Below are 27932 nucleotides of genomic sequence, written 5' to 3'. Positions count from 1 at the left end.
TAGAGGAGAGGCAAAGGCAGGCTGGAAGGGATGACTTGCTTTCTGGAGGTGGTGCTCACAGTACACTTAAAACAGTCTTTGAAGTTGGTCTTCCGGTCTTCTGGTTGGGGGAGTCGTCTTCACCTGGGTCAGCTGAAGCTGCCCAGGCACTATCTATCCCCTTCCGTCTGTTTAGCTGGGCAGCTTCAGCTGACCCAGGCTTGGCAATTGGGGTGGGGAGGGAGCTTTCCTGTGTGCTTTTGCAGCAGCACAGATTCCTGTTGAATTGGCAGCCCCACCCCTTGTTGTTCCAGCCACTTGTTCCTCCCCCAACAGTCCAAAGTAAATTACTGGTGTTCAGCACCCACCTCCAGACAAAGCCTTGTTTCCAACAAAAAAAGAATGTCACTTTCTTCTCTTTTAAAGGTGATTGTTGTTGGAGTTTTCCTCTGCTTGTTTGTAGAAGCTCTCCCTTGCTCAGTGTAGCTCCTCTCTCCACCTCTGCAACCTCCAACTGCCACCAGCACTGTCAGCTGCACCTCGTTGATGCACTCAGGCTCCCAAATCAGTGGGCAGCCAATCCCAGTGCTGTACCTGTCCTGGGAGTGTTTGATGAGGACAGTGTAGAGGGAGCTTTACTCTGTATCTAACCCCCGTACTGTACCTGTCCTGGGAGTGTTTGATGGGGACAGTGTAGAGGGAGATTTACTCTGTATCTAACCCCCGTACTGTACCTGTCCTGGGAGTGTTTGATGGGGACAGTGTAGAGGGAGCTTTACTCTGTATCTAACCCCCGTACTGTACCTGTCCTGGGAGTGATTGATGGGGACAGTGTAGAGGGAGCTTTACTCTGTATCTAACCCCCGTACTGTACCTGTCCTGGGAGTGTTTGATGGGGACAGTGTAGAGGGAGCTTTACTCTGTATCTAACCCCCGTACTGTACCTGTCCTGGGAGTGTTTGATGGGGGACAGTGTAGAGGGAGCTTTACTCTGTATCTAACCCCCGTACTGTACCTGTCCTGGGAGTGTTTGATGGGGACAGTGTAGAGGGAGCTTTACTCTGTATCTAACCCCCCGTACTGTACCTGTCCTGGGAGTGTTTGATGGGGGACAGTGTAGAGGGAGCTTTACTCTGTATCTAACCCCCGTACTGTACCTGTCCTAGGAGTGTTTGATGGGGACAGTGTAGAGGGAGCTTTACTCTGTATCTAACCCCCGTACTGTACCTGTCCTGGGAGTGTTTGATGGGGACAGTGTAGAGGGAGCTTTACTCTGTATCTAACCCCCGTACTGTACCTGTCCTGGGAGTGTTTGATGGGGACAGTGTAGAGGGAGCTTTACTCTGTATCTAACCCCCGTACTGTACCTGTCCTGGGAGTGTTTGATGGGGCACAGTGTAGAGGGAGCTTTACTCTGTATCTAACCCCCGTACTGTACCTGTCCTGGGAGTGTTTGATGGGGACAGTGTAGAGGGAGCTTTACTCTGTATCTAACCCCCGTACTGTACCTGTCCTGGGAGTGTTTGATGGGGACAGTGTAGAGGGAGTTTTACTCTGTATCTAACCCCGTACTGTACCTGTCCTGGGAGTGTTTGATGGGGACAGTGTAGAGGGAGCTTTACTCTGTATCTAACCCCCGTACTGTACCTGTCCTGGGAGTGTTTGATGGGGCACAGTGTAGAGGGAGCTTTACTCTGTATCTAACCCCCATACTGTACCTGTCCTGGGAGTGTTTGATGGGGACAGTGTAGAGGGAGCTTTACTCTGTATCTAACCCCCGTACTGTACCTGTCCTGGGGAGTGTTTGATGGGGACAGTGTAGAGGGAGCTTTACTCTGTATCTAACCCCCGTACTGTACCTGTCCTGGGAGTGTTTGATGGGGGACAGTGTAGAGGGAGCTTTACTCTGTATATAACCCCCGTACTGTACCTGTCCTGGGAGTGTTTGATGGGGACAGTGTAGAGGGAGCTTTACTCTGTATCTAACCCCCCGTACTGTACCTGTCCTGGGAGTGTTTGATGGGGACAGTGTAGAGGGAGCTTTACTCTGTATCTAACCCCCGTACTGTACCTGTCCTGGGAGTGTTTGATGGGGACAGTGTAGAGGGAGCTTTACTCTGTATCTAACCCCCGTTTTTTTTTTTTTTTTTTTTTTTTTTTTCTTTTTTTTGTACATATTTACAGTTTTAAAATAACTTTATTAAAACAGATAAATAAACAAAAAACTCAAATTAAAATGCCATTCTCGGCGTCGACGATGCACTCCAGTCCCTGCGGTGCCCACCGGTCGCGGAAGGCCTCAAGCGTACCGGCGGACACCGCATGCTCCTTTTCCAGGGACACCCGGGCGCGAACGTAACCGCGGAAGAGGGGCAGGCAATCGGGGAGGACGGAACCCCCGACGGCCCGCAACCTGGACCTGTGAATTGCCACCTTGGCCAGGCCCAGGAGCAGACCGACGAGGAGATCCTCCTCCCGGCCCAAGCCCCTCCGCACCGGGTGCCCAAAGATCAGGAGCGTGGGACTGAAGTGCAGCCAGAATTTGAGGAGCAGCCCCTTCAGATACTCAAATAGGGGCTGCAACCTCGCACACTCCGTATAAATGTGGAACACGGACTCGTCCAGGCCGCAGAAAGTACAGCTGGCCTGGGAGTCCGTGAACCTACTTAAAAGCCTATTGCACGGGACTGCTCTGTGCAGCACCCTCCACCCCAGGTCCCCGATGTAAAGGGGGAAGACTCCCGCGTAGAGAGACCTCCATCGGGGTTTCCCCTCGCCGCCAGATGGCAACGCGGACCGCCAGGGCGTGTCCGGCCGGCTGACGAGGGCGAGGAAGTGGAAAGTGTGCAGGAGCAGCCCGTACAGGAAACCCCTCCGCGCCGATTGGAATGGCACGGAGGGCATTCCCAAGAGGCGGCTCGGGTTGTGCGGGACCGGCTCCCGAGGAGGGTTTCGGGGCCTGGGTCCGATGAGCAGTTCCGGCCCAGCGGGGGTCAGCTCGGCCGGGATCGCTCCGCACTCCCGAGCCCCCTCGCCACCCGCAGTGAGGGGCGTCCCGGGGGTTTCGGCTACTCCTCCGCCCGCCGGACCGTCCCGGGAGTCAGCCGCCCGGACAGCCGAGGCGCTCTCCTCCGCCGGCGGGGGAGCGCCCTGACTGGAGGCGACCATGTTCCAGACTCGGAAAAGATCCCGGTAAAAGACAGGCAACTCCCTCAGAGTGGCGCGGCTAACGGACTCCACCGGGAGCTGCGTGTCGTCTTGAAGGCAGTGACACTGGCGGAAAAAATACGTCGCCAGCGCACACCATCTGGGAGGACGCTCGACGTACAGGTATCTCTGCAGGGTCCGAAGGCGGAGAGTCGCAGCCTGGGTGCGGACGCACACCAGCGACTGACCGCCCTCCTCGATCGGGAGACTCAGGACCGCGGCAGAGACCCAGTGTTTCCTCTTGCCCCAGAAGAAATCGACGAGTTTCTTCTGGATCTTGGTGGCAAATACAGGGGGCGGGGCCAAAGTGACCAACCGGTACCACAACATGGAGGCCACCAGTTGGTTTATGACCAACGCTCGGCCCCTGTAGGAAAGCACTCGGAGCAGTCCTGTCCAGCGCCCCAGCCGAGCGGTGACTTTCGCCTCCAACTCCTGCCAGTTTGCCGGCCAGGCTTCCTCAGCGGGGCTAAGGTGGACTCCCAGATAGAGGAGGTGCGTGGTGCTCCACGCAAAAGGTGTCATCTCCTCCGGCAGGGAGTCCACCCGCCACTGACCAACCAGGAGTCCGGAACATTTCTCCCAATTGATCCTCGCGGAGGACGCGGCAGAAAAGGTCTGCTGGCAGTCGCGCATCCTCCGCAAGTCAACGGGATCTGTGATTGCGAGGAGCACGTCGTCGGCGTAAGCCGAGAGGACGACCCGCATGGCCGGCTCGCGCAGAGCCAATCCCGTCAACCTCCTGCGAAGCAGGCACAGGAAGGGCTCCACGCAGATGGTATACAGTTGGCCGGACATGGGGCACCCCTGACGCACTCCTCTCCCAAATCGAAGGGGCGCCGTCAAGGACCCGTTAACTTTGACTAGACACTCTGCGGCGGCGTATAAAAGTCGGACCCGGGCCACGAAATGCGGCCCGAGTCCGAAAGCGCGCAGAGTCCCGAAAAGGTAATCGTGATCCACCCTGTCGAACGCCTTCTCCTGATCGAGGGAGAGAAAGGCGACCGACTGACCAGTCCTCTGGGAAAGATGGATCAGGTCCCGGACCAGGTGGATGTTGTCCTGGATGGACCGGCCCGGGACCGTGTAGGACTGGTCGGGGTGGATCATGTGGGCCAGCACGGAGCCCAGGCGGGTAGACATAGCCCGGGCAAAGATCTTATAATCCGTGCTGAGGAGGGAGACCGGACGCCAGTTTTTAAGCAGGCGGAGATCGCCCCTCTTCGGCAGCAGGACGATGACCGCCCTGCGCCACGAGAGGGGCATCTCCCCGGTCGCCAGGCTTTCCCCCAGGACCCGCGCGTAATCGTCCCCCAGGACGTCCCAGAACGCCCTGAGGAACTCCACGGTCAACCCATCCAGCCCTGGGGATTTGCCCCTCGAGAGCTGGTGGAGGGCGCCAGTCAGCTCCGCCAACGTGAGCGGAGCCTCCAATCCTTCGGCGCCCTCCGGGCTGACCTGCGGCAGGTCCTCCCACAAAACTCTGCGTGCATCCTCGCTGGACGGATCCGGAGAGAACAACGCACTGTAATACGTCCGGACCAGGAGGCCCATTCCCTCCGGATCCGTGATGGAGGATCCGTCGTCGGCCAGCAGCTCGACGAGCTGCTTACGGACCCCCCGCCATTTTTCCAGCGAGTAGAAGAAGGGTGAGGCGCGGTCCAAATCTTCCAGGATCTGGATCCGCGACCTCACGTACGCGCCTCGGGACCCTATGAGCTGCAGGTTCCTCAGCGCGCCCTTCTTCTCTTTGTACGCCTGCCACAGGGCCGGGTCCGCGACGGCATGACCGAGGCGGGATTCCAAGTCGAGCACCTCCCTCTCAAGGCGCCCGACCTCGGCTTCCCGCCTCTTGGTCGACCCCTTCGCGTACTCCTGACAGAAGACGCGGATGTGAGTCTTGCCCACATCCCACCATAGCCTCAAGGAGGGGAAGCCCCCCTGCTTCCTTCTCCAGTCGGCCCAGAATCGACAGAACGAGTCCCGAAATCGTACGTCCTCCAGCAGCCGGTTGTTAAAGTGCCAGTACGCGGACCCCGCCCGCGTGCGGAGCGGAGTGAACTCCGCCCACACCAGGCGGTGGTCCGAGCACGGCACCAGCCGCATGGAGGCCGCCGAGACGCGGGAGACGTACGCCTGCGAAATGTAGAGGCGGTCGATTCGCGACCCCCCTCCTCCAGACCTCCACGTGAAGGCGCTGGAGTCGGGATGGAGATTCCGCCAGACGTCCACCAAGTTAAGGGAGCTGATCAGTCCCCTCAACTTCTCCACCGACGCTTGGCCGCGCTGGGGACCGGAGCGATCCCCCACCTCGAGGGTGCAGTTAAAATCCCCCCCGAGGATGATGCACTCGCCGCTATCGATGGAGCTCAAGAGAGCGGACACTTCTTCAAAGAAGCGCGCTTGCAAAGCGCCGGGCCTGGGCGTGTACACGTTCACAAAGTGGAGCGGCACGCTACCCAGGCGAACGGCGAGGTGGAGCAAGCGGCCCGGCACTAGCTCCTTGACCCCCAAGATCTCCGGCTGAAAAGTCGGGGCCAACAAGATAGCCACCCCACTAGAAATAGGGGTGAGGTGACTCATGTAGACCCCACCCTGCCACTCCAGGAGCCAGGTGGCTTCGTCTCCCGGAACGGTGTGGGTTTCCTGCAGAAAGCTCACCGCGTATCTCCCTTCCCTAAGGACTGAGAGATTGTGAAATCTGCGGTGAGCCCCTCTGCTGCCGTTGATGTTGAGGCTGGCTATGGTTATCTTCATGTCAAAGGTACGTAAAACCCGTCACCAACAGCTCACTGTGAGGAGGGAGTGGAAGTGCACCTGGCCCTCCACTCCCCCAGCAACCCATTGAGGAACACATTAAAACGGCGCCTCTCAACCAGTTTCACGTCCGCGCGCTTGCCCGCTATCTTAAGGGCGGCACGGACGGACTGGATGATCAGCGCCAGATTCGACCAACGGTCGAGGGCCAGCTGAACTTTATTGCGGCAACCTCTGCAAGCCGCGAGGAAATCCCGGAGTTCCGCCGTGGGGATGAGAGGAGATTCGGTGGGAGGCACGAGGGACTCCACCACCTCACTGGCGATGGAATCAAGATCATCCTCCGTGCCCCGCACCGAATCCCCATCCTCCTCCGGGTCGTCACCGCCAGCGGCCGACACATCCACCACACACTGTGGGGCGGACGTCCCGGCCGCGCCAGCTGGTCCCGCCTCCGTCACGATCCCACCCCCAGGATCGATGGCGGAGGAGTCCTCTCTGGGTTCTATTGTGAAACTGGAGCCTGTAGGCACCAGCGGTTCAGGACCCCCCTCCACCTCCATCCCCAGGCCAATGACTGGTCCAGGGGAGACAGAAGTTCCGGACTCCGGGAAACCAGCCGGAGCCGAGACTGGAGGCGGCGAGAGGAGGCCATCTCCCGCTCCGCCAGCACCCACAGGCCCAGCAGATGGGGCAGCATTCTCAGTTATAACTGGGTCGGGTGTCTCCTGGTTGGTGGTGGACTCCGGCTGGGAGGCCCGACCCTCTGGGGCCTCGCCCTCCCCTTCATTCAGGACACCCGACCCAGTAGCAGTGGCGGAATGGGCGGTTTCCCCAGGCTCCCCCACCACAAGCAGGGCCCCACTTACTCCTTCAGGAGGGGCCTCACGTACCGGGGCCATCCCCTCCCCTCCATCCTGAGGAATAGGGAGCACCTGCCCGGACTTAGCAGCCTTGGTGGTGGCGGTAGGGGGCACCTGAGGACCAGAAACAGGAGGCAGCTCCCCTCCAACAGATGGGCCCTGCACCTCAGGGCCCTGTGTTATTTCTGTGGAGGGGTGCCTTCGCCTCTTTTTCGCACTTGGGCGCGGAGACTCAGAGACCTCCATGTCATCAGAGGCCTCCGCCTCCGCACCCTTTTTTCCTTTTTTAGTCACCCTGGGCCTGAGCCCAGCCCTGGGACAGGTGGATTCCATGGGAATGGGCTTTGGGCTGAGCTCAGGCTCGGGTTGAGTCAAAGTGTCCAGGGGACGCGCCTCACGATGTTTCTTTTTTCCCCGCGTCTTCCTTCCGCTCGGACGGACGCTCCCCTCCCCGCCAGAGGCTGTGAAAACCACAGCCTCCGGAACCGACTGAGCGGTGTCTGTTGGATGTGCGGGGGGAGTGGGAGGAGGTGCTGTGGAACCACTCTGGGCCGCCGAGGTGGAGCTGGCGGCCGGGAGGTTGGGGCAGTTCTTCCGAACATGCCCCACCCCCTTGCAGACGTGGCACCGCGCCCCGTCCGAGGTCCAAAAGACGCGGTAGGCCGTCCCCTGGAACTCCACATTAAATTGGCCCTCCGTGTCCTCCTCCCGCGCCAGCTGCATAAATAACTGGCGGCGGAAGGAGTAGACATGTTGGAGGCTGTGCTCCCGAAGACCAAGCCGGACTGGGGTGATCCCCGACCTCACCTCCCCCAGATGGTGTAGGTGGGGGAGGAGGAGCTCACTGGGAATGAAGGGTGGGACGTTGGACAACATTATCCGATGCGCAGTGGCCCCCAGAGGGTCCACTGGCAGGAAGGTCCCCCCCACAGTGAGCCCTTTACTCAGGGCCAGGGACACCGCCCGCTCGGTCTTCAAAAAGAACACAGCCTTCCCATACATTTTTGAGGCCGCAACAATGGCCGAGGGGCCGACAACCACGGCCATTGCCTTAACGCAGGCCTCAATAGACATGTTGGGGTGGGGATAGCTCTTCACCCCATGGCTGCATGTCAATAATTTAAAGGGTGACGGGGCCACGTGGGCAGCCACAGAAGCTGCAGCTGCGTAGGTAGTAGAGGGCCCCGCCACCGGTGATGAAGGGCTTGCCATGGGTCCAAGAGCTAAACCCACCCCAAATTGTGGACTTGCACACTAAATAACAGATTCACAGAAAAATTTGAAAAGACAAACAAACAAACAACAGGTTAGTGGAGAGGCTGAGGTAAGAGAGGAGAGGCAAAGGCAGGCTGGAAGGGATGACTTGCTTTCTGGAGGTGGTGCTCACAGTACACTTAAAACAAACAGTCTTTGAAGTTGGTCTTCCGGTCTTCTGGTTGGGGGAGTCGTCTTCACCTGGGTCAGCTGAAGCTGCCCAGGCACTATCTATCCCCTTCCGTCTGTTTAGCTGGGCAGCTTCAGCTGACCCAGGCTTGGCAATTGGGGTGGGGAGGGAGCTTCCCTGTGTGCTTTTGCAGCAGCACAGACTCCTGTTGAATTGGCAGCCCCACCCCTTGTTGTTCCAGCCACTTGTTCCTCCCCCAACAGTCCAAAGTAAATTACTGGTGTTCAGCACCCACCTCCAGACAAAGCCTTGTTTCCACAAAATGTCCCTTTCTTCTCTTTAATGGAGACTGTTGTTGGAGTTTTCCTCTGCTTGTTGGTAGCTGCTCTCCCTTGCACAGTGCAGCTCCTCTCTCCACCTCTGCAACCTCCAACTGCCACCAGCACTCTCAGCTGCACCTCGTTGATGCACTCAGGCTCCCAAATCAGTGGGCAGCCAATCCCAGTTTTTTTTTTTTTTTTTTTTTTTTTTTTTTTTTTTTTTTTTCAAGGTGACCTTTATACCCCAGGCCCCTTTTATATTTTTCACATCGAGGGGGCCTTTATCCCTCAGGCCCCCTTTATGTACATATTTACAGTTTTAAAATAACTTTATTAAAACAGATAAATAAACAAAAAAACTCAAATTAAAATGCCATTCTCGGCGTTGACAATGCACTCCAGTCCCTGCGGTGCCCACCGGTCGCGGAAGGCCTCAAGCGTACCGGCGGACACCGCATGCTCCTTTTCCAGGGACACCCGGGCGCGAACGTAACCGCGGAAGAGGGGCAGGCAATCGGGGAGGACGGACCCCCCGACGGCCCGCAACCTGGACCTGTGAATTGCCACCTTGGCCAGGCCCAGGAGCAGACCGACGAGGAGATCCTCCTCCCGGCCCGAGCCCCTCCGCACCGGGTGCCCAAAGATCAGGAGCGTGGGACTGAAGTGCAGCCAGAATTTGAGGAGCAGCCCCTTCAGATACTCAAATAGGGGCTGCAACCTCGCACACTCCGTATAAATGTGGAACACGGACTCGTCCAGGCCGCAGAAAGTACAGCTGGCCTGGGAGTCCGTGAACCTACTTAAAAGCCTATTGCACGGGACTGCTCTGTGCAGCACCCTCCACCCCAGGTCCCCGATGTAAAGGGGGAAGACTCCCGCGTAGAGAGACCTCCATCGGGGTTTCCCCTCGCCGCCAGATGGCAACGCGGACCGCCAGGGCGTGTCCGGCCGGCTGACGAGGGCGAGGAAGTGGAGAGTGTGCAGGAGCAGCCCGTACAGGAAACCCCTCCGCGCCGATTGGAATGGCACGGAGGGCATTTCCGAGAGGCGGCTCGGGTTGTGCGGGACCGGCTCCCGAGGAGGGTTTCGGGGCCTGGGTCCGATGAGCAGTTCCGGCCCAGCGGGGGTCAGCTCGGCCGGGATCGCTCCGCACTCCCGAGCCCCCTCGCCACCCGCAGTGAGGGGCGTCCCGGGGGTTTCGGCTACTCCTCCGCCCGCCGGACCGTCCCCGGAGTCGGCCGCCCGGACAGCCGAGGCGCTCTCCTCCGCCGGCGGGGGAGCGCCCTGACTGGAGGCGACCATGTTCCAGACTCGGAAAAGATCCCGGTAAAAGACAGGCAACTCCCTCAGAGAGGCGCGGCTAACGGACTCCACCGGGAGCTGCGTGTCGTCTTGAAGGCAGTGACACTGGCGGAAAAAATACGTCGCCAGTGCACACCATCTGGGAAGACGCTCGACGTACAGGTATCTCTGCAGGGTCCGAAGGCGGAGAGTCGCAGCCTGGGTGCGGACGCACACCAGCGACTGACCGCCCTCCTCGATCGGGAGACTCAGGACCGCGGCAGAGACCCAGTGTTTCCTCTTGCCCCAGAAGAAATCGACGAGTTTCTTCTGGATCTTGGTGGCAAATACAGGGGGCGGGGCCAAAGTGACCAACCGGTACCACAGCATGGAGGCCACCAGTTGGTTTATGACCAACGCTCGGCCCCTGTAGGAAAGCACTCGGAGCAGTCCTGTCCAGCGCCCCAGCCGAGCGGTGACTTTTGCCTCCAACTCCTGCCAGTTTGCCGGCCAGGCTTCCTCAGCGGGGCTAAGGTGGACTCCCAGATAGAGGAGGTGCGTGGTGCTCCACGCAAAAGGTGTCATCTCCTCCGGCAGGGAGTCCACCCGCCACTGACCAACCAGGAGTCCGGAACATTTCTCCCAATTGATCCTCGCGGAGGACGCGGCAGAAAAGGTCTGCTGGCAGTCGCGCATCCTCCGCAAGTCAACGGGATCTGTGATTGCGAGGAGCACGTCGTCGGCGTAAGCCGAGAGGACGACCCGCATGGCCGGCTCGCGCAGAGCCAATCCCGTCAACCTCCTGCGAAGCAGGCACAGGAAGGGCTCCACGCAGATGGTATACAATTGGCCGGACATGGGGCACCCCTGACGCACTCCTCTCCCAAATCGAAGGGGCGCCGTCAAGGACCCGTTAACTTTGACTAGACACTCTGCGGCGGCGTATAAAAGTCGGACCCAGGCCACGAAATGCGGCCCGAGTCCGAAAGCGCGCAGAGTCCCGAAAAGGTAATCGTGATCCACCCTGTCGAACGCCTTCTCCTGATCGAGGGAGAGAAAGGCGACCGACTGACCAGTCCTCTGGGAAAGATGGATCAGGTCCCGGACCAGGTGGATGTTGTCCTGGATGGACCGGCCCGGGACCGTGTAGGACTGGTCGGGGTGGATCATGTGGGCCAGCACGGAGCCCAGGCGGGTAGACATAGCCCGGGCAAAGATCTTAAAATCCGTGCTGAGGAGGGAGACTGGACGCCAGTTTTTAAGCAGGCGGAGATCGCCCCTCTTCGGCAGCAGGACAATGACCGCCCTGCGCCACGAGAGGGGCATCTCCCCGGTCGCCAGGCTTTCCCCCAGGACCCGCGCGTAATCGTCCCCCAGGACGTCCCAGAACGCCCTGAGGAACTCCACGGTCAACCCATCCAGCCCTGGGGATTTGCCCCTCGAGAGCTGGTGGAGGGCGCCAGTCAGCTCCGCCAACGTGAGCGGAGCCTCCAATCCTTCAGCGCCCTCCGGGCTGACCTGCGGCAGGTCCTCCCACAAAACTCTGCGCGCATCCTCACTGGACGGATCCGGAGAGAACAACGCACTGTAATACGTCCGGACCAGGAGGCCCATTCCCTCCGGATCCGTGATGGAGGATCCGTCGTCGGCCAGCAGCTCGACGAGCTGCTTACGGACCCCCCGCCATTTTTCCAGCGAGTAGAAGAAGGGTGAGGCGCGGTCCAAATCTTCCAGGATCTGGATCCGCGACCTCACGTACGCGCCTCGGGACCCTATGAGCTGCAGGTTCTTCAGCGCGCCCTTCTTCTCTTTGTACGCCTGCCACAGGGCCGGGTCCGCGACGGCATGACCGAGGCGGGATTCCAAGTCGAGCACCTCCCTCTCAAGGCGCCCGATCTCGGCTTCCCGCCTTTTGGTCGACCCCTTCGCGTACTCCTGACAGAAGACGCGGATGTGAGTCTTGCCCACATCCCACCATAGCCTCAAGGAGGGGAAGCCCCCCTGCTTCCTTCTCCAGTCGGCCCAGAATCGACAGAACGAGTCCCGAAATCGCACGTCCTCCAGCAGCCGGTTGTTAAAGTGCCAGTACGCGGACCCCGCCCGCGTGCGGAGCGGAGTGAACTCCGCCCACACCAGGCGGTGGTCCGAGCACGGCACCAGCCGCATGGAGGCCGCCGAAACGCGGGAGACGTACGCCTGCGAAATGTAGAGGCGGTCGATTCGCGACCCCCCTCCTCCAGACCTCCACGTGAAGGCGCTGGAGTCGGGATGGAGATTCCGCCAGACGTCCACCAAGTTAAGGGAGCTGATCAGTCCCCTCAACTTCTCCACCGACTTTTGGCCGCGCTGGGGACCGGAGCGATCCCCCACCTCGAGGGTGCAGTTAAAATCCCCCCCGAGGATGATGCACTCGCCGCTATCGATGGAGCTCAAGAGAGCGGACACTTCTTCAAAGAAGCGCGCTTGCAAAGCGCCGGGCCTGGGCGCGTACACGTTCACAAAGTGGAGCGGCACGCTACCCAGGCGAACGGCGAGGTGGAGCAAGCGGCCCGGCACTAGCTCCTTGACCCCCAAGATCTCCGGCTGAAAAGTCGGGGCCAACAAGATAGCCACCCCACTAGAAATAGGGGTGAGGTGACTCATGTAGACCCCACCCTGCCACTCCAGGAGCCAGGTGGCTTCGTCTCCCGGAACGGTGTGGGTTTCCTGCAGAAAGCTCACCGCGTATCTCCCTTCCCTAAGGACTGAGAGATTGTGAAATCTGCGGTGAGCCCCTCTGCTGCCGTTGATGTTGAGGCTGGCTATGGTTATCTTCATGTCAAAGGTACTTAAAACCCGTCATCAACACCTCACTGTGAGGAGGGAGTGGAAGTGCACCTGGCCCTCCACTCCCCCAGCAACCCATTGAGGAACACATTAAAACGGCGCCTCTCAACCAGTTTCACGTCCGCGCGCTTGCCCGCTATCTTAAGGGCGGCACGGACGGACTGGATGATCAGCGCCAGATTCGACCAACGGTCGAGGGCCAGCTGAACTTTATTGCGGCAACCCCTGCAAGCCGCGAGGAAATCCCGGAGTTCCGCCATGGGGATGAGAGGAGATTCTGTGGGAGGCACGAGGGACTCCACCACCTCACTGGCGATGGAATCAAGATCATCCTCCGTGCCCCGCACCGAATCCCCATCCTCCTCCGGGTCGTCACCGCCAGCGGCCAACACATCCACCACACACTGTGGGGCGGACGTCCCGGCCGCGCCAGCTGGTCCCGCCTCCGTCACGATCCCACCCCCAGGATCGATGGCGGAGGAGTCCTCTCTGGGTTCTATTGTGAAACTGGAGCCTGTAGGCACCAGCGGCTCAGGACCCCCCTCCACCTCCGTCCCCAGGGCAATGAGTGGTCCAGGGGAGACAGAAGTTCCCGACTCCGGGAAACCAGCCGGAGCCGAGACTGGAGGCGGAGGGAGGAGGCTATCTCCCGCTCCGCCAGCACCCACAGGCCCAGCAGGTGGGGCAGCATTCTCAGTTATAACTGGGTCGGGTGTCTCCTGGTTGGTGGTGGACTCCGGCTGGGAGGCCCGACCCTCTGGGGCCTCGCCCTCCCCTTCATTCAGGACACCCGACCCAGTAGCAGTGGCAGAATGGGCGGCTTCCCCAGGCTCCCCCACCACAAGCAGGGCCCCACTTACTCCTTCAGGAGGGGCCTCATGTACCGGGGCCATCCCCTCCCCTCCATCCTGAGGAATAGGGAGCACCTGCCCGGACTTTGCAGCCTTGGTGGTGGCGGTAGGGGAAACCTGGGGACCCGAAACAGGAGACAGCTCCCCTCCAACAGATGGGCCCCGCGCCTCAGGGCCCCTTGTTACCTCTGTGGAGGGGTGCCTTCTCCTCTTTTTCCCAGTTGTGTGCGGAGGCTCAGAGACCTCCATATCATCAGAGGCCTCCACCTCCACACTCTCCTTTTTTTTATTCACCCTGGGCCTGAGCCCAGCCCTGGGGCAAGTTGACTTCCCGAGATCGGGCCTTGGGCTGAGCTCAGGCTCGGGTAGTGTCACGATATCCAGGGGACGCGCCTCTCGATGTTTATTTCTCCTCCGCGCCTTCCTTCCACTTGGACGGTCACCCCCCTCCCTGCCGGAGGCCGTGAAAACCACAGCCTCCGGTACCGACTGAATGGTATCTGGTGGTGGTGTAGTGGGGGTGGGAGGAGGTGCAGCGTCGCCACCCTGGGCCGCTGAGTTGGAGTTGGCAGCCGGGAGGTTGGGGCAGTTCTTACGAACATGCCCCACCCCCTTACAGACATGGCACCGCACCCCGTCCAAGGTCCAGAAGACGCGGTAGGCCGTCCCCTGGAATTCTACATTGAAGTGGCCCTCTGTCACCTCCTCCCGCGCCAGCCGCATGAATAACTGGCGGCGGAAGGAGTAGACGTGTCGGAGGCTGTTCTCCCGAAGACCGAGCGGGACTGGGGTGAGCCCCGTCTTTACCTCCCCCAGATGGTGCAGGTGGGGAAGGAGGAGCTCACCAGGGATGAAGGGCGGGACATTGGATAAAATGAGCCTTTGCGCAGTGGCCTCCAGGGGGTCCACTGGCAGAAAGGTCCCGCCCACGGTGAGCCCCTTGCTCAGAGCCAGGGACACCGCCCGCTCGGTCTTCAGGAAAAACACTGCCTTCCCGTACATTTTAGAGGCTGCAACAATGGCCGAAGGGCCGACAACCTCGGCCATTGCTTTCACGCATGCCTCTATAGTCATGTTCGGGTGGACATAGCTCTTGACCCCATGCTTCGTTGTTAATAAAGCAAACGGTGACGGGGCAACAGGTGCAGCTGCAGCAGCCGCAGCAGCATATGAACGGGAAGGCCCCGCCACCGGCGAAGAGGGGCTTGCCATGGGGTCTAAGAGCTACGTCCACCCCCAAGAAACAAAACAAATTTACACAATTTTTTTTAAAAAAGCAAACTTTAAACAAGGTGGAGTGGGAGTAGAGGAGGATGGCGTAGGATGGTAAAGGAAATGGGGAGGATAGGTGACTGAGGCGACTGAGTGGAGGAAGGGAGAGAAAGGCTGAAAAGGATGTTTGATCCAACTGCCAGTTGGAGCACCTTTATAACAATTAGTCCAAAACTGTTTGTTGTCTTCCAGTTGGGGGAGGCTTCTTCGCCCGGGACGGCTGGAGCCGCCCGGTACTCTCCTCTTCTGATTTTAACAAGACAGTCTTCACCCGGGCAACTCCAGCTGTCCCGAGCAGGCAGTTGGGGTGGGGAGGGAGCTCCCTGTGTGCAAGCACCAATACAAATACAGGGGCCCCAACTGGATTTGGCTGCCCCACCCCTGAGTCTTCAGGCCTCTTCTCCCTCCCCCAAACAGTTTAAACTTCAGAGTCTTTCAGGTGCCCTGACACCCACCTTTCCAGAAAAATTGCAGCCTTCCTTGATGGTTTCCCTCCACTCTGTATTCACCTTTCTCCAGTCTCTCTCTCCAGTTGCTGCAGTTTCCAGTCTCCACTCTCCTCTCCCCAGTTGCTGCAACACAGGTGCAGCTGCTCCCCCTGATTGCTGGCAGGAAGTGCTCCAAATTGACCAGCCAATCCCTGTACTGTACCTGTCCTGGGAGTGTTTGATGGGGACAGTGTAGAGGGAGCTTTACTCTGTATCTAACCCCCGTACTGTACCTGTCCTGGGAGTGTTTGATGGGGACAGTGTAGAGGGAGCTTTACTCTGTATCTAACCCCCGTACTGTACCTGTCCTGGGAGCGTTTGATGGGGACAGTGTAGAGGGAGCTTTACTCTGTATCTAACCCCCGTACTGTACCTGTCCTGGGAGTGTTTGATGGGGACAGTGTAGAGGGAGCTTTACTCTGTATCTAACCCCCGTACTGTACCTGTCCTGGGAGTGTTTGATGGGGGACAGTGTAGAGGGAGCTTTACTCTGTATCTAACCCACGTTTTTTTTTTTTTCTTTTTTTTTTATAAGGTGGCCTTTATACCCCAGGCCCCTTTTATATATTTTTTATGTCGAGGGGGCCTTTATTCCTCAGGCCCCCTTTATATACACACTTATATTTTTAAAATAACTTTATTAAAACCAGATAAATAAACAAAAAAAACTCAAATTAAAATGCCATTCTCGGCGTCGACAATGCACTCCAGTCCCTGCGGTGCCCACCGGTCGCGGAAGGCCTCAAGCGTACCGGCGGACACCGCATGCTCCTTTTCCAGGGACACCCGGGCGCGAACGTAACCGCGGAAGAGGGGCAGGCAATCGGGGAGGACGGACCCCCCGACGGCCCGCAACCTGGACCTGTGAATTGCCACCTTGGCCAGGCCCAGGAGCAGACCGACGAGGAGATCCTCCTCCCGGCCCAAGCCCCTCCGCACCGGGTGCCCAAAGATCAGGAGCGTGGGACTGAAGTGCAGCCAGAATTTGAGGAGCAGCCCCTTCAGATACTCAAATAGGGGCTGCAACCTCGCACACTCCGTATAAATGTGGAACACGGACTCGTCCAGGCCGCAGAAAGTACAGCTGGCCTGGGAGTCCGTGAACCTACTTAAAAGCCTATTGCACGGGACTGCTCTGTGCAGCACCCTCCACCCCAGGTCCCCGATGTAAAGGGGGAAGACTCCCGCGTAGAGAGACCTCCATCGGGGTTTCCCCTCGCCGCCAGATGGCAACGCGGACCGCCAGGGTGTGTCCGGCCGGCTGACGAGGGCGAGGAAGTGGAGAGTGTGCAGGAGCAGCCCGTACAGGAAACCCCTCCGCGCCGATTGGAATGGCACGGAGGGCATTTCCGAGAGGCGGCTCGGGTTGTGCGGGACCGGCTCCCGAGGAGGGTTTCGGGGCCTGGGTCCGATGAGCAGTTCCGGCCCAGCGGGGGTCAGCTCGGCCGGGATCGCTCCGCTCCGCTCCGAGCCCCCTCGCCACCCGCAGTGAGGGGCATCCCGGGGGTTCCGGCTACTCCTCCGCCCGCCGGACCGTCCCCGGAGTCGGCCGCCCGGACAGCCGAGGCGCTCTCCTCCGCCGGCGGGGGAGCGCCCTGACTGGAGGCGACCATGTTCCAGACTCGGAAAAGATCCCGGTAAAAGACAGGCAACTCCCTCAGAGAGGCGCGGCTAACGGACTCCACCGGGAGCTGCGTGTCGTCTTGAAGGCAGTGACACTGGCGGAAAAAATACGTCGCCAGCGCACACCATCTGGGAGGACGCTCGACGTACAGGTATCTCTGCAGGGTCCGAAGGCGGAGAGTCGCAGCCTGGGTGCGGACGCACACCAGCGACTGACCGCCCTCCTCGATCGGGAGACTCAGGACCGCGGCAGAGACCCAGTGTTTCCTCTTGCCCCAGAAGAAATCGACGAGTTTCTTCTGGATCTTGGTGGCAAATACAGGGGGCGGGGCCAAAGTGACCAACCGGAACCACAGCATGGAGGCCACCAGTTGGTTTATGACCAACGCTCGGCCCCTGTAGGAAAGCACTCGGAGCAGTCCTGTCCAGCGCCCCAGCCGAGCGGTGACTTTCGCCTCCAACTCCTGCCAGTTTGCCGGCCAGGCTTCCTCAGCGGGACTAAGGTGGACTCCCAGATAGAGGAGGTGCGTGGTGCTCCACGCAAAAGGTGTCATCTCCTCCGGCAGGGAGTCCACCCGCCACTGACCAACCAGGAGTCCGGCACATTTCTCCCAATTGATCCTCGCGGAGGACGCAGCAGAAAAGGTCTGCTGGCAGTCGCGCATCCTCCGCAAGTCAACGGGATCTGTGATTGCGAGGAGCACGTCGTCGGCGTAAGCCGAGAGGACGACCCGCATGGCCGGCTCGCGCAGAGCCAATCCCGTCAACCTCCTGCGAAGCAGGCACAGGAAGGGCTCCACGCAGATGGTATACAATTGGCCGGACATGGGGCATCCCTGACGCACTCCTCTCCCAAATCGAAGGGGCGCCGTCAAGGACCCGTTAACTTTGACTAGACACTCTGCGGCGGCGTATAAAAGTCGGACCCGGGCCACGAAATGCGGCCCGAGTCCGAAAGCGCGCAGAGTCCCGAAAAGGTAATCGTGATCCACCCTGTCGAACGCCTTCTCCTGATCGAGGGAGAGAAAGGCGACCGACTGACCAGTCCTCTGGGAAAGATGGATCAGGTCCCGGACCAGGTGGATGTTGTCCTGGATGGACCGGCCCGGGACCGTGAAGGACTGGTCGGGGTGGATCATGTGGGCCAGCACGGAGCCCAGGCGGGTAGACATAGCCCGGGCAAAGATCTTATAATCCGTGCTGAGGAGGGAGACCGGACGCCAGTTTTTAAGCAGGCGGAGATCGCCCTTCTTCGGCAGCAGGACGATGACCGCCCTGCGCCACGAGAGGGGCATCTCCCCGGTCGCCAGGCTTTCCCCCAGGACCCGCGCGTAATCGTCCCCCAGGACATCCCAGAACGCCCTGAGGAACTCCACGGTCAACCCATCCAGCCTTGGGGATTTGCCCCTTGAGAGCTGGTGGAGGGCGCCAGTCATCTCCGCCAACGTGAGCGGAGCCTCCAATCCTTCGGCGCCCTCCGGGCTGACCTGCGGCAGGTCCTCCCACAAAACTCTGCGCGCATCCTCGCTGGACGGATCCGGAGAGAACAACGCACTGTAATACGTCCGGACCAGGAGGCCCATTCCCTCCGGATCCGTGATGGAGGATCCGTCGTCGGCCAGCAGCTCAACGAGCTGCTTACGGACCCCCCGCCATTTTTCCAGCGAGTAGAAGAAGGGTGAGGCGCGGTCCAAATCTTCCAGGATCTGGATCCACGACCTCACGTCCGCGCCTCGGGACCCTATGAGCTGCAGGTCCCTCAGCGCGCCCTTCTTCTCTTTGTACGCCTGCCACAGGGCCGGGTCCGCGACGGCATGACCGAGGCGGGACTCCAAGTCGAGCACCTCCCTCTCAAGGCGCCCGATCTCGGCTTCCCGCCTCTTGGTCGACCCCTTCGCGTACTCCTGACAGAAGACGCGGATGTGAGTCTTGCCCACATCCCACCATAGCCTCAAGGAGGGGAAGCCCCCCTGCTTCCTTCTCCAGTCGGCCCAGAATCGACAGAACGAGTCCCGAAATCGCACGTCCTCCAGCAGCCAGTTGTTAAAGTGCCAGTACGCGGACCCCGCCCGCGTGCGGAGCGGAGTAAACTCCGCCCACACCAGGCGGTGGTCCGAGCACGGCACCAGCCGCATGGAGGCCGCCGAAACGCGGGAGACGTACGCCTGCGAAATGTAGAGGCGGTCGATTCGCGACCCCCCTCCTCCAGACCTCCACGTGAAGGCGCTGGAGTCGGGATGGAGATTCCGCCAGACGTCCACCAAGTTAAGGGAGCTGATCAGTCCCCTCAACTTCTCCACCGACGCTTGGCCGCGCTGGGGACCGGAGCGATCCCCCACCTCGAGGGTGCAGTTAAAATCCCCCCCGAGGATGATGCACTCGCCGCTATCGATGGAGCTCAAGAGAGCGGACACTTCTTCAAAGAAGCGCGCTTGCAACGCGCCGGGCCTGGGCGCGTACACGTTCACAAAGTGGAGCGGCACGCTACCCAGGCGAACGGCGAGGTGGAGCAAGCGGCCCGGCACTAGCTCCTTGACCCCCAAGATCTCCGGCTGAAAAGTCGGGGCCAACAAGATAGCCACCCCACTAGAAATAGGGGTGAGGTGACTCATGTAGACCCCACCCTGCCACTCCAGGAGCCAGGTGGCTTCGTCTCCCGGAACGGTGTGGGTTTCCTGCAGAAAGCTCACCACGTATCTCCCTTCCCTAACGACTGAGAGATTGTGAAATCTGCGGTGAGCCCCTCTGCTGCCGTTGATGTTGAGGCTGGCTATGGTTATCTTCATGTCAAAGGTACTTAAAACCCGTCACCAACACCTCACTGTGAGGAGGGAGTGGAAGTGCACCTGGCCCTCCACTCCCCCAGCAACCCATTGAGGAACACATTAAAACGGCGCCTCTCAACCAGTTTCACGTCCGCGCGCTTGCCCGCTATCTTAAGGGCGGCACGGGCGGACTGGATGATCAGCGCCAGATTCGACCAACGGTCGAGGGCCAGCTGAACTTTATTGCGACAACCTCTGCAAGCCGCGAGGAAATCCCGGAGTTCCGCCGTGGGGATGAGAGGAGATTCGGTGGGAGGCACGAGGGACTCCACCACCTCACTGGCGATGGAATCAAGATCATCCTCCGTGCCCCGCACCGAATCCCCATCCTCCTCCGGGTCGTCACCGCCAGCGGCCGACACATCCACCACACACTGTGGGGCGGACGTCCCGGCCGCGCCAGCTGGTCCCGCCTCCGTCACGATCCCACCCCCAGGATCGATGGCGGAGGAGTCCTCTCTGGGTTCTATTGTGAAACTGGAGCCTGTAGGCACCAGCGGTTCAGGACCCCCCTCCACCTCCATCCCCAGGCCAATGACTGGTCCAGGGGAGACAGAAGTTCCGGACTCCGGGAAACCAGCCGGAGCCGAGACTGGAGGCGGCGAGAGGAGGCCATCTCCCGCTCCGCCAGCACCCACAGGCCCAGCAGATGGGGCAGCATTCTCAGTTATAACTGGGTCGGGTGTCTCCTGGTTGGTGGTGGACTCCGGCTGGGAGGCCCGACCCTCTGGGGCCTCGCCCTCCCCTTCATTCAGGGCACCCGACCCAGTAGCAGTGGCGGAATGGGCGGTTTCCCCAGGCTCCCCCACCACAAGCAGGGCCCCACTTACTCCTTCAGGAGGGGCCTCATGTACCGGGGCCATCCCCTCCCCTCTATCCTGAGGAATAGAGTGCTCCTGCCCGGACTTTGCAGCCTTGGTGGTGGCGGTAGGGGGAACCTGAGGACCAGAAACAGGAGGCAGCTCCCCTCCAACAGATGGGCCCTGCACCTCAGGGCCCTGTGTTATTTCTGTGGAGGGGTGCCTTCTCCTCTTTTTCGCACTTGGGCGCGGAGACTCAGAGACCTCCATGTCATCAGAGGCCTCCGCCTCCGCACCCTTTTTTCCCTTTTTAGTCACCCTGGGCTTGAGCCCAGCCCTGGGACAGGTGGATTCCATGGGAATGGGCTTTGGGCTGAGCTCAGGCTCGGGTTGAGTCAAAGTGTCCAGGGGACGCGCCTCATGATGTTTCTTTTTTCCCCGCGTCTTCCTTCCGCTCGGACGGACGCTCCCCTCCCCACCAGAGGCTGTGAAAACCACAGCCTCCGGAACCGACTGAGCGGTGTCTGTTGGATCTGCGGGGGGAGTGGGAGGAGGTGCTGTGGAACCACTCTGGGCCGCCGAGGTGGAGCTGGCGGCCGGGAGGTTGGGGCAGTTCTTACGAACATGCCCCACCCCCTTGCAGACGTGGCACCGCGCTCCATCCGAGGTCCAGAAGACGCGGTAGGCCGTCCCCTGAAACTCTATACTGAAGTGGCCCTCCTAGACCTCCTCCCGCGCCAGCTGCATGAATAGCTGGCGGCGGAAGGAGTAGACATGTCGGAGGCTGTGCTCCCGAAGACCAAGCGGGACTGGGGTGATCCCTGACCTCACCTCCCCCAGATGGTGTAGATGGGGGAGGAGGAGCTCATCAGGAATGAAGGGTGGGACGTTCGACAAGGTTACCTGATGTGCAGTGGCCCCCAGAGGGTCCACTGGCAGGAAAATCCCACCCACTGTGAGCCCCGTACTTAGGGCAAGGGACACAGCCCGCTCGGTCTTCAGGAAGAACACAGCCTTCCCATACATCTTTGAGGCTGCAACAATGGCCGAGGGGCCGACAACCACGGCCATTGCCTTAACACAAGCCTCAATCGTCATATTAGGATGGGTGTAACTCTTCACCCCATGCTTTGATGTTAAGATTTTAAATGGTGACGGGGCCACAGGAGCAGCTGTCGCAGCTGCTGCAGCATAGGAGGGCCCCGTCACCGGAGAGGACTGAGAAGTCATGGGGTGGAAGAGTTACAGGCACTTTGCTGAGAGAAAAAAAAAAGAAAAGAGCAAATACAATAAATCAAAAATGTAACATTTAAAGGATGTAGCACAGGGGAAGAGGCTGAGGGAGAGGAAGGCCAGGAGGAATCAGTCTTTGTTAGTTTTGCACAAGTCTTGTAGCTGGTCTTCCAGTTAGGAGGGTGGGGTGATGTCTTCACCTGGGTCAGCTGTAAGCTGCCAAGGCACACGCCTCCTTCGATGTTCAGATAATAAGTCTCTTCACCTGGGCAGCTCCAGCTGTCCCAGGCTTAATAGTTGGGGTGGGGAGGGAGCTCCCTATCCAAAGATGTTAAACACAGGAGCTCCCTATTGAACAATACAGCCCCACCCAAGGTCTTCAGGTCTCTTCTTTCCCCACCCCCAACAATCAATGAAAAAGACTTTCAGTACCAAGCAAACTCACAAAAAGAGCTTCCAGTTCTTCCAGTTCTCTGCCTTCCTTCCTTTGTTGAAAATGTGGAAAAACCCTTCTTTCAGTCTCAGTCTCTCCCTCTTGCAGCAGTCACACAGCCTGCAGCCTCCAACCTGTCCACACAGCCACAGTCAGCTGCACCTCGTTGATGCACTCAGGCTCCCAAATCAGAGAGCAGCCAATCCCAGTGCTGTACCTGTCCTGGGAGTGTTTGATGGGGACAGTGCAGAGGGAGTTTTACTCTGTATCTAACCCCCGTACTGTACCTGTCCTGGGAGTGTTTGATGGGGGACAGTGTAGAGGGAGTTTTACTCTGTATCTAACCCCCGTACTGTACCTGTCCTGGGAGTGATTGATGGGGACAGTGTAGAGGGAGCTTTACTCTGTATCTAACCCCCGTACTGTACCTGTCCTGGGAGTGTTTGATGGGGGACAGTGTAGAGGGAGTTTTACTCTGTATCTAACCCCCGTACTGTACCTGTCCTGGGAGTGATTGATGGGGACAGTGTAGAGGGAGCTTTACTCTGTATCTAACCCCCGTACTGTACCTGTCCTGGGAGTGTTTGATGGGGACAGTGTAGAGGGAGCTTTACTCTGTATCTAACCCCCGTACTGTACCTGTCCTGGGAGTGTTTGATGGGGGACAGTGTAGAGGGAGCTTTACTCTGTATCTAACCCCCGTACTGTACCTGTCCTGGGAGTGATTGATGGGAACAGTGTAGAGGGAGCTTTACTCTGTATCTAACCCCCGTACTGTACCTGTCCTGGGAGTGTTTGATGGGGACAGTGTAGAGGGAGCTTTACTCTGTATCTAACCCCCGTACTGTACCTGTCCTGGGAGTGTTTGATGGGGACAGTGTAGAGGGAGCTTTACTCTGTATCTAACCCCCGTACTGTACCTGTCCTGGGAGTGTTTGATGGGGGACAGTGTAGAGGGAGCTTTACTCTGTATCTAACCCCCGTACTGTACCTGTCCTGGGAGTGTTTAATGGGGACAGTGTAGAGGGAGTTTTACTCTGTATCTAACCCCTGTACTGTACCTGTCCTGGGAGTGTTTGATGGGGACAGTGTAGAGGGAGCTTTACTCTGTATCTAACCCCCGTACTGTACCTGTCCTGGGAGTGTTTGATGGGGACAGTGTAGAGGGAGCTTTACTCTGTATCTAACCCCAGTGCTGTACCTGTCCTGGGAGTGTTTGATGGGGGACAGTGTAGAGGGAGCTTTACTCTGTATCTAACCCCCGTACTGTACCTGTCCTGGGAGTGTTTGATGGGGACAGTGTAGAGGGAGCTTTACTCTGTATCTAACCCCCGTACTGTACCTGTCCTGGGAGTGTTTGATGGGGACAGTGTAGAGGGAGCTTTACTCTGTATCTAACCCCCGTACTGTACCTGTCCTGGGAGTGTTTGATGGGGACAGTGTAGAGGGAGCTTTACTCTGTATCTAACCCCCGTACTGTACCTATCCTGATGGGACACTGCTTAAAACACAATCAAATCCCAAGCACTGAAATTCCTTATTCTGGAATTTTTTTGTCCTGGGATAAGAGGGTTTTCCTACCAGGAGAATTGAGTAGAATGGGCCAGAAGTGTCTGGAGCATAACCACAGAATCATGGAAAAATTACAGCAGAGAAGGAGGCCATTCTTCCCATCGTATCTGAAAAATACTATCCGCCCAATCTAATCCCACCTTCCAGCATCTGGTCCGTAGCCTTGCAGGTTACAGCACCTCAGGTGCATGTCCAGGTACTTTTTAAATGAGTTGAGGGTTTCTGCCTCCACCACCGATCTGGGCAGTGAATTCCAGACACCCACCACCCTCCGGGTGGAAAAGCTTTTCCTCATGTCCTCTCTAATCCTTCTACCAATCACCTTAAATCTGTGCTCCCTGATAATTGACCTCTCCGCTGGGGGAAACAGGTCCTTCCTGTCTACTCTATCTAGGCCCCGCATAATTTTGTACACCTCAATTAAGTCACCCCTCAGCCTCCTCTGTTCTAAGGAAAACAACCCTAGCCTATCCAATCTTTCCTCACAGCTGCAACTTTCGAGCCCTGGCAACATTCTTGTAAATCTCCTCTGTACTCTCTCCAGAGCAATTATATCCTTCCTGTAATGTGGTGACCAGAACTGTACACAATACTCCAGCTGTGGCCTAACCAGCGTTTTATACAGTTCCAGCATCACATCCCTGCTTTTGTATTCTATACCTCGGACAATAAAGGAAAGCATTCCATATGCCTTCTTCACCACTCTATCTACCTGTCCTGCCACCTTCAGGGACCTGTGGATATGCACTCCAAGGTCTCTCACTTCTTCTGCCCCTCTCAATATCCTCCTATTTATTGTGTATTTCCTTGCTTTATTTGCCCTCCCCAAATGCACTACCTCACACTTCTCTGAATTGAATTCCATTTGCCACTTTCCTGCCCATTCAACCAAACCACTGATATCATTCTGGAGTCTACAGCTTTCCTCTTCACTATCAACTACACGGCCAGATTTTGTGTCATCAGCAAATTTCCCAATCATGCCTCCCAGATTTAAGTCCAAATCATTCATATATACAACAAACAGCAAGGGACCCAACACTGAGCCCTGTGGAACTCCACTGGAAACAACTTTCCATTCACAAAAACATCCATCGACTACTACCCTTTGCTTTCTGTCACTGAGCCGATTTTGGATTGGAAGAACAGAAGTCTAAGACACGGGGTCACAGTCTCAGGTTGAGGGATCGGCCATTCCCAACTGAGATGAGGAGAAATTTCTTCACTCCGAGGTTGTGACTCTTTGGAATTCCCTACCCCGGAGAGCTGAAGATGGTCAGTCATTGAGTATATCCAAGATGGAGTTAGATAGATTTTGGGGTGTTAGGGAATTAAAAATACACAGTTAGGGTGAGAAAAAAATGCGACACAGCATCAATGAATTTCCGACTGATGAGATGATATTTGTGAGTGTTTGTGCTGATATATTCTTCCTTTATCTGAAAGCATCTACACCTCAGTGAGGATGTTGCTGGAGCAACATTCATGGCAGCTGGAAGTTCAGCCCCCGAACTGTTCACCTCTCTTATTGGTACGTATTTCTTTATTATTGGGTGAGCACAGGCCTGAGCACTAGGTCAGGATGGGGCCAGGGGCTTACCTGCTCTGAGTCTGCAGGCTCTGTACCACACCGGTGGGGTGGGGGTGTAACTGCTGAGCTCCCTGGCTGGAACTGTCAGTCGGAGGGTTGACGTTAGTTTGTGGGGTGGGGAAGGGAATCGAACTCCAGGTTTTCACCCACTCTCTATTCCCTTATCTGCAGGCGTCTTTATCGCCAAGAGTGATGTGGGAGTGGGAACCATCGTGGGCTCGGCTGTGTTCAACATTCTGTGCATCATCGGCCTCTGTGGCCTGTTCGCAGGACACGTATGTGAAGGCTTCAGTTATCTGCGTGAATCGGCCTCATTACCCTCCCTTTCCCATCACCCCGTCACACACACAGACTCTCACTGGGGTGCGGGTCCCACACACACTGACTCTCACTGGGGTACGGGTCCCACACACACTGACTCTCACTGGGGTACGGGTCCCACACACACTGACTCTCACTGGGGTACAGGTCCCACACACACTGACTCTCACTGGGATACGGGTCCCAAACACACTGAGTCTCACTGGGGTACGGGTCCCACACACGCTGACTCTCACTGGGGTACGGGTCCCACACACACTGACTCTCACTGGGGTATGGGTCCCACACACACTGACTCTCACTGGGGTACGGGTCCCACACACACTGACTCTCACTGGGGTACGGCTCCCACACACACACTGACTCTCACTGGGGTACGGCTCCCACACACACACTGACTCTCACTGGGGTACGGGTCCCACACACACTGACTCTCACTGGGATACGGGTCCCACACACACTGACTCTCACTGGGGTACGGGTCCCACACACACTGACTCTCACTGGGGTACGGGTCCCACACACACTGACTCTCACTGGGATACGGGTCCTAAACACACTGAGTCTCACTGGGGTACGGGTCCCACACACACTGACTCTCACTGGGGTACGGGTCCCACACACACTGACTCTCACTGGGATACGGGTCCCAAACACACTGACTCTCACTGGGGTGCGGGTCCCACACACACTGACTCTCACTGGGGTACGGGTCCCACACACACTGACTCTCACTGGGGTACGGGTCCCACACTAACAGACTCTCACTGGGGTACGGGTCCCACACACACTGACTCTCACTGGGGTATGGGTCCCACACACTCTGACTCTCACTGGGGTATGGGTCCCACACACACTGACTCTCACTGGGGTATGGGTCCCACACACACTGACTCTCACTGGGGTACGGGTCCCACACTAACAGACTCTCACTGGGGTACGGGTCCCACACACACTGACTCTCATTGGGGTATGGGTCCCACACACTCTGACTCTCACTGGGGTATGGGTCCCACACACACTGACCCTCACTGCAGTTTCTCACCTGATTTGGGCCTTTCTACTTCTGCGATCCCCCATGGCAGGACATCCAACTGTGAAGTGCATCACAGTGAGACCCAATCCTGTCCTCCCTCTCATGCTCCCAGACACAGGCTGCAGACAGAGCATTTCCTGCTGTGTGTGGGGCTCAGTCCCATATCAGGTGGAGCATTAACTTAGGGCCTTGCCATGCTGTGTTTGTGTTACTGTTGGACCCTGTTTGCGATGGATTTATCTGCTCCCACTTGCACTGTAGTTGAGCTGATGGGGGCCTGGGATTATTCAGTGACTGTCTCTCATTCTCTGCTCTCCTCCCCGTACCCCACCTCCCCCCCCACCCCAGGATGTCCCTCTCACATGGTGGTCCTTGTTCCGAGACTCCGTGTCCTACATCATGTCAGTTCTCGCTCTCATTCTGGTAAGTTCATCTGCGAAGGGGCAGCAGGGAGTTGTCGGGCTTGTAGTGGAGGGGCCTGGGAGTTAGGTCAGGCCTGTAGTGGAGGGGCCTGGGAGTTAATTTAGGCCTGCAGTGGAGGGCCTGGGAGTTAGGTCAGGCCTGCAGTGGAGGGCCTGGGAGTTAGGTCAGGCCTGTAGCGGAGGGCCTGGGAGTTAGGTCGGGCCTGTAGCGGAGGGCCTGGGAGTTAGGTCGGGCCTGTAGTGGAGGGGCCTGTAGTGGAGGGTCCTGGGAGTCAGGATAGGCCAGCCGTGGAGGGGCCTGAGAGTTAGGTAGGGCCTGTAGTGGAGGGGCCTGGTAGTTAGGTGGGGCCTGCAGTGGAGGGGCCTGAGAGTTAGGTGGGGCCTGTAGTGGAGGGGCCTGGTAGTTAGGTGGGGCCTGTAGTGGAGGGGCCTGTCGTGGAGGGGCCTGGGAGTTAGGTGGGGCCTGTAGAGGAGGGGCCTGTAGTGGAGGGGCCTGGGAGTTAGGAGGGGCCTGAGAGTTAGGTGGGGCCTGTAGTGGAGGGGCCTGGGAGTTAGGTGGGGCCTGTAGAGGAGGGGCCTGTAGTGGAGGGGCCTGGGAGTTAGGAGGGGCCTGAGAGTTAGGTGGGGCCTGTAGTGGAGGGGCCTGAGAGTTAGGTGGGGCCTGTAGTGGAGGGGCCTGGGAGTTAGGTGGGGCCTGGGAGTTAGGTGGGGCCTGCAGTGGAGGGGCCTGAGAGTTAGGTGGGGCCTGTAGTGGAGGGGCCTGGGAGTTAGGTGGGGCCTGAGAGTTAGGTGGGGCCTGTAGAGGAGGGGCCTTTAGAGTGGGGGCCTGTAGAGTGGGGGCCTGAGAG

General features: G+C 58.4%; 1 protein-coding gene across 1 annotated transcript in view; it reads left to right on the top strand.

Moving 5' to 3' along the window:
• The window catches only part of LOC137356008 (sodium/potassium/calcium exchanger 3-like), a 61919-nt gene that overhangs the window by 11250 nt on the left and 22737 nt on the right, over window positions 1-27932 (top strand). The window contains exons 4-6 of the mRNA XM_068021709.1: window positions 25161-25245; window positions 25477-25580; window positions 27011-27085. Coding sequence (XP_067877810.1) covers window positions 25161-25245; window positions 25477-25580; window positions 27011-27085 — 264 coding nt within the window. The remainder of the gene's footprint in view (window positions 1-25160; window positions 25246-25476; window positions 25581-27010; window positions 27086-27932) is intronic.

This window comes from Heterodontus francisci, chromosome 44 (assembly GCF_036365525.1).
Source record: "Heterodontus francisci isolate sHetFra1 chromosome 44, sHetFra1.hap1, whole genome shotgun sequence".
Lineage (NCBI taxonomy): Eukaryota > Metazoa > Chordata > Chondrichthyes > Heterodontiformes > Heterodontidae > Heterodontus > Heterodontus francisci.
This window is presented reverse-complemented; position numbering and strand designations above follow the sequence as displayed.